We start from the raw sequence: 6739 nt of genomic DNA, 5'->3' as shown, positions 1-6739 counted from the left end.
AAAATAACAAACTAATAAAGAAACAGTACAAAATGTCAGTTACATATGAAGATATATGAGCGAAGGGAATGATAAGAATTTACTGCAATCAACAATTTGCAAGTCTGGAGAAAAGCTGGGACGTCAACAGAAAATAGACAAGGAAACAAAAGAGAAATAGGTCCTTTAACATGGACACTTCATTGGTACTGCTGGACATAAATGAACAGGTGAGCTGCCCATACCTCTCTGCATGCTTCCAAGTTCAGAGAAAAGTATGCATGATTTGAGAGCAATTCTCCAGCAGGTATGTTACCTCACATTCACAAAAGAAAGAAAAAAACTGTCTCAATAGCAGTGTTATGTACTTCTTATAAACAGTAAAATATATGTTTAAGTCACAATTATTGGAGTAATAATATATTATGCTGAAATGGGTGTGGTTTCATCGTTACGGCCTCGTTGGTCTGCAACACACTTGATCATTAGATGGCCTATGTCAAATTCCACAAATGCTGCTTTCAGAATCTTCAGCAACACCGAGCATTGGAGAGTCGATAATCCATTGCTAAACAGCAAACAGGACAAAGCAGCAGCACATTTGCACGAAGCAGTTCATCTGTAAACTGGAATATAGTTTCATATGCAGCAGAAAATATAAAGAGCTGTAAAAAAATTTAAATATACATCAGTAAACAAGTACTTTAACCTGAATGATTAATCTTTAACCTAAGGTAATGTTGAACAGCCTAAGGAAGGAACAGCCGTTTACATTAGGTAGCAAAGCAACACTAATCCATAGAAACTATCTCGGTAACTCTCTTAATATGGCCCTCGAAAAAGTAAGCACTTTAAACCACAACAATGTGCTCATGAAACGACCAAAGACCAACACTGAATGCCAGCCTTATTTTGTAACTAAATACTTCAATGCCCTTCCAGACATAAACAATATTCTGCGGAAATACCATCCCATATACTAATGTGTAATGAACACCTGAAGAAAATATTTCCAGAGGCACCAAGGGTAACATACAAACATAACGCAAACCTCAGAGATATTCTAGTACATTCTAAACTCGACAACAAGCATTCAACACAGCCACACCCTTGCTCTCGACCTAGATGTAAGACATGCAGTCACATACAAAAAGACACATGGTTAAAAGTAATGCAAGTGATTTCACTTTTCACATAAAATCAGGCTTTAACTGCACATCTTCAAACGTTATCTACCTTCTAGAATGCTCCTTCTGTCATAAACAGTACATCGGAGAGACAGGGCAACCAATGAACATAAGGCTTAATGGACATCGAGCAGATACAGGCAAAAACCTCCCGAAAGCAGTTTCCAAGCATTTCAATCGGAAAGACCATCAGTTCGAAGAAATTAAATTATATAATCTCCAGTCAGGCTTTAAATCTGCAAGAGACATAAAATATATAGAGGCCTATCAAATTGATTAATTCAGAACATTAGAACCAGCAGGAATAAATATATCTAAGAGAATGTTAGAATCTCTTAGGTATATTTCCTCTGCATCATAACTATTCGGGAAAACAATCCCATATAGTGTTAATTGTAGTTTATTCACAACATATGTACACTCTATTCCCTTTCGTTATAGCATAAGCCGTACATGTTTCTCCTAACACATTTCCTCCTTATCATTTGTTGCTTGAGTTTGTCCTCAAACTTTTGTTTTTAATGTCAGGTGTATGCACCAAACCAGCTTAAATGGTGACTAGTCATCTACCCAGTATTGCAGTTTTTCCTGGTACTACTCCTTTTACTTCCTTTGCAGGCCACAGGATCCCTGGTTCCAGGCTGAGAAATACATACTGAAGAATTTTTTTAGTTCACTGCATGACCTACTTTCTTCTCACCCATCCTCCCCTCCCCACTCCTTCAACTTTCTTCTCAGCCACTTTCCCCCCTCCATAGCTTTTCTTCTTTGGAAGCAAAAGAGTATTTAAACCTCTGCTAGTGATGATCGCTTTGCCCAGACGAAGACAAGTCCACTTTTCAAAACGTCGGCTCGAACTGAGAACTGAGGCGTACACCCTTTACCCTTTTCACTGCTCCTTCATACCGTGTAAACCATCTTCTTCCTCTCAATCTACCTCAATTGAAGTAGTAGGCGAACATGTCTACTTAGGATAGGTAGTAACAAGTGGATGCAGCTAGCACAGGACTGAGTGGATTGGAGGAGTGTGGGAGAGGCCTTCACCCTGCTATGGGTATAGTTTGGCTGATGATGATAACAGAAATTTTTAAGTAGTCAAGGGTTCGATGAAAGTTCGTCTGGTCAGGCATGGTGGTAGAGTAAAAGGAATTGCAGTCACTGACCAAGTCAACATGAAAAAAGAAGACGTTTCGAAGCCCCTACGGGTTCCTTAATCACAGTGAGGCGGACAAGGCGAGGGAATGAAAAAAAATTTCCATTCCCTCACCTTTCCGCCTCATTGAGATCAAGGAACCCGTAGAGGTTCCGAAACATCTTTTTTCATGTTGGCTTGGTCAGTGACTGCAATTCCTTTTACTCTAGGAATTTTTAAGCTCTACTTTCCCCTTCAGGCCGTCATAATTACCACGGCACTGAAATCCATCTGGCATTCAATCTATTTTATAATTATTTGCAATATCAAAAACATATGAAACATTCTCTATCTGAAGGAACACACACTGGGTGACGATATCATCAGGTGAGAATAGCTGAAGATTTCGATTTGGAGGAGGGCGCTTACAAAGGTGCATGTACTACTTGACATTTTGGAACACTGGCTCACAGATCACCAATTCTTGGGAAACAAGTGCAACCTTTCGGACATCTACAGTGAAGGAACATATGTCTATTACGAGGCAATAACCACCATTCTGCATCTTCAGACAATGAGAGGAAGTTTTCTGTGCTCGAGTGTAATGAGTGCTGTGAATTGTAATGCCATTAATTTCCACTCGTGCATAATGTATCATAGCAGGTACTTGCCCATATTCAGAGACAAACATCTCAGCCACAGTCCCTTCTAGAGGAACTGACCTCAATGAAGCTCCGAGCACATGGGTACCTGTCCCTCTTATGGCATGGGTCTTTACCATTCTATTTTTTCTTTCTAAAAGATGTAATGAGAGCTCCACAAATCTGTTTGTATTCCTCAGCCAAGTCTTCATTATACAATGTTCTGCGACCTGCAGAGGCACACCTTGTGCAGCAGTCACATGCTTCAATAGCTGCCCATTTCCATTCTCAAATGGAAATGTGGAGATCCCCCATAAAGGCCCCAACATTTCAACACTTTTTGAAAGATGTAACAGCTGATGCACATTGAATGTTGCACTGCTTTGTCCATACAGTACCACTACTCTATTAACAAACAATGAAAGAAGCTGGTCTGCTTCAATTAAATCTACATCACTGACACATGTCTGGATCAGAAGGAAAATGCCTTGGCACAATAAAGAAAAATGATGCAGATACTTGTCAGGAATCAAATCCTTTAAACAAGGGAGAGCATAATATAGCATCCAGTACAGCCATTCGGTCGCCTTCCAATTCTTGCGCTCACCAATTGGCCTAGGCAAGCGGCAGAATATAATTGGAGGCTTAAGTTGCTGAATTCGGCTCTCAAGCTCCTGAATATGTCTACCAATGTAAAAAGGTTTACCAACAGCAGTTAGCCACACCTCAGTCAGCTGCTGTGCAACTCCCTCTAGCACACAATGCATATAGTCGGGTGGCAAACTCCACACAAGGTTAAATCCTTGGAGGCCCATGAGAGGAGAAGGCCCTTTAACCCCATGCACCGGCTGGCGCTTACTGTGGGCATCCTGCATGTTTTGAACCATGTTGGTGTGGGTGCGTGGCAAAGCCGACTGGCTGCCTGGAAGGTACCGAATAGTTGCTGCGAAAGATAAAGCATGAGTATTTTACAACAGAGTTATATTATGATAAAAAAATAATGAAGATAACCACAAAGAAATAAAGGCAAATTAGATTTTATTTTTATATGTCCATGTTCACTCCGTGCTACACTTAAATGCACAGCAACCAGTCCGATTTCCAGCCTTAGCCAGGTTATATTTCGGTAAAAGTTGCTAAATTGAAATATGCACATTCAAACATCCAAATGATTTCCTATATGAAGCAACTGCTAAGAATCAATGGGGGAACAAATTCCTTTAAGTCATGTAGTGCCCTAGAAGTGTTTTGTAAAGTACACACAGTGGGATATCAGAACACGAACTGTGAGCAGCCAGTGCCTGTGAGGGTTTAATTTGATGAAGCTGTACCATATGTAGCACATGAGACTTTTCAGTAACCTTGGACATGAAAATAAAAACACTATGGGCAAAACTGATATTGCAGTAACAGCAATGTCATACAGCACTGTATCGGGATTCAAAATGCTATACTTATACAATTAAATGTCAACAGTGAACATTAGGTACCAGGATGGGATCAATGTAGTTACTGTTGACAAAGGCCTATCTACTTCATCCCATTCCTGGATTGTCATGCTGGTCAGTGCCAGCATTTCTTTGCATGACGAAATAAGGTAGGACATCCAAAAGCCATGACATGAATGATGGTGTGTTTATTAGAGCACCCATTCACACTTCCAGGCTACTAAGAAAGTTTATCAGATGACGCATGCCATACAACAACCAAATGCAGGCTCATAACACTACCAATATAGGTGGTGAAGAGAACAGTACAAATCCAGGTGCCATGGTCTCAAACAGTGTGTCCGTAGTAACAGAAATGGCTGCCAATGAATTTATTGCAGGTGTCCGACTTCCATGCATTATACCTGTCACATTTAAACACTGTACTAATAAAAAAAATGTTGTCCATATGTGCATCGAACAAAATAATAAAGTCAGCTGGTTGTCTACTTTCACAGGATTTTGCAAATAAATCACAATGCAAAGTGAACATCATGCAAAATGACTTACCATCAACAGCTGTTCCTTTGTGAAGGCACCAGGAGCACCCGAAATATCCATTAAATTGCTTCATATTCAGCAGCGTTGCTCTGGCAGGCGAGTCGACGCAGCAGCATGCCACAGCCACCCTAGACTGCACAGTTTCGTTGCCATGCCTCCACACTATGGTGCCAATTTCGTTGAATGCCTTCACAAATGCTTTCATAAATAAATATTGAGGAGGATGAGTTTTGGCAAACCACAGTGCTCCTACAATTACATCCTGAAAGCGAGCATTAAATGGCAGTTCATTAATAAGTAGCTGAACTGGCCACACGCGTGCTTTACTTGATTTGAACACTGGTGATCCATCGGTATTTATGGTGACTGTCATGTCACTCCACTTCGCTTTTACTCTGTTTCTTATGCTCCGGTAAAGCCGCCTGTCTGTAATGTCTGCAAACATTCCAGGTGCAGTTGAGGCCATCCCTTTCAAGCGTTCGAATAGTGCTATGGAGCAGTTTGACACAGCATTGTAGATTTGTTCCTTCAGGTCGAAAATAAGAAAGAAACTGCCTTTCGCTGTCAGCCACCGCACCGTTCTCGTGACACTGCAGCGCTTGCATGTGAATGTGTCAGTTCGTTCTTTTCTACTTTTTCTGCCAAAGTACTCGAAGCAATCCTGGCTAAAGAAGTGCACCTAAAGTGAGTCCAGTTCGGTCTCCCACAGCTTCCGAAACATGTGCGTGGAGTCGGGCACAACATCACACCCACAAAGAGTGTTGATCACCTTCAAGAGCCCTTCGACCTGTGCCCAGGAGAGACCCGCATCCACGATGTAGGTCAAAACAAGAAGAATGGCCTGTGCTTTATTGGTGGAGAGGTTCGGCAAGGATTCACTGATACATTTTTCGAAGTATTCTTTCAATTCCTCATCACGCTTGCTGAATGATGCTGACGCGGCTTCGCACGGACGGCTGTCTTTGTTTCCCGTGTCATGCTTAACGAATGACGATTCGTATCCGGGATGCCCGTCTTCGCTGTCTTCGCCGACCTCAGAAAACGTCCTCGTCTCATGTTCGTTCGCCTCGCCTTGGCAGTCGAAATAATCTTCGTCGTGCTCACTGAAAGATGCTGACTCGCCGCCGTTCGGAGGGCTGTCGTCGCCATCCTCGCCGTCTGGCGCAGACTCGTCTCCGCTCGAAAGGCCGTCGTCGCCATCCTCGCCGTGTGGCGCAGACTCGTCTCCGCTCGAAGGGCCGTCATCGCCATCCTCGCCGTGTGGCGCAGACTCGTCTCCGCTCGGAGGACCGTGTTCGCCACCCTCACTCAGCGAGGTTAACTCGTGAACGTTTGCAGGGCTGTTCGAACTTCTGCTAGAGTGAGCAACGTCCGGCTCGTCGTCTCCTGACACACTACCACTCAGATCGCTAGCTTCAGCTCGCTTTAGCTCTTGGTACCGCAGCGTCTGCCTGGGTACATATTCCAGCTGCCCAGGCTCCAGGTAGCGGCGGTAACGTTTAGCTCGAGGAGGACTCATCACAGTACCTACTTCATCAATGAACCCGATGACTTCAGAAAACACAACGTTAAAATATATTGTGCACGAGATTCCCAGCACCTCAGGCTCCGCTCGGAACAAAGAGGAAAAAAACTGGGAAGTGGAAATCAGTAGAGGCTCGAGCAGAGAAAGGAAGGTATTGGATTGGATTGGATTGGAAAACATTTATTGTCAGCAATGAGCGATTTGTGGGCGCTTCAAGTCCGGCTTCAAGTCCGTCCTTTGGGTAACTCTTTCGCATACAAAATCCTGTTTTATTCGCATTGGAAATA

The 6739-nt window shown here is 42.9% G+C and overlaps 1 protein-coding gene across 1 annotated transcript; it reads right to left on the bottom strand.

Moving 5' to 3' along the window:
• Positions 1 to 478: 478 nt before the first annotated feature.
• Positions 479 to 3814, bottom strand: LOC146195478 (uncharacterized). The gene is made up of 2 exons (XM_084596811.1): positions 2966 to 3814; positions 479 to 547 (listed from the first exon to the last, which is right to left on the bottom strand). The coding sequence occupies exons 1-2, from the start codon at positions 3812 to 3814 to the stop codon at positions 479 to 481; spliced, it is 918 nt and encodes a 305-aa protein (XP_084452937.1).
• Between the last annotated feature and the right edge of the window lie 2925 nt (positions 3815 to 6739).

Source organism: Amblyomma maculatum, chromosome 3 (genome assembly GCF_055883805.1).
Source record: "Amblyomma maculatum isolate TAMU_Amacu chromosome 3, ASM5588380v1, whole genome shotgun sequence".
NCBI classification, from domain to species: domain Eukaryota; kingdom Metazoa; phylum Arthropoda; class Arachnida; order Ixodida; family Ixodidae; genus Amblyomma; species Amblyomma maculatum.
Note: the sequence above shows the minus strand (reverse complement) of the source record. Positions and strands in the feature narration are given on the sequence as shown.

Bases quoted from the DNA above. Each gene is read 5' to 3' on its own strand.
- LOC146195478 (XM_084596811.1), bottom strand. From the start codon at position 3,814: ATGCAGGATGCCCACAGTAAGCGCCAGCCGGTGCATGGGGTTAAAGGG. The intron at 548-2,965 runs GTACCTGCTATG...TTTGCTGTTTAG, and splicing joins TTGTCTCTGAATATGGGCAA to CAATGGATTATCGACTCTCC.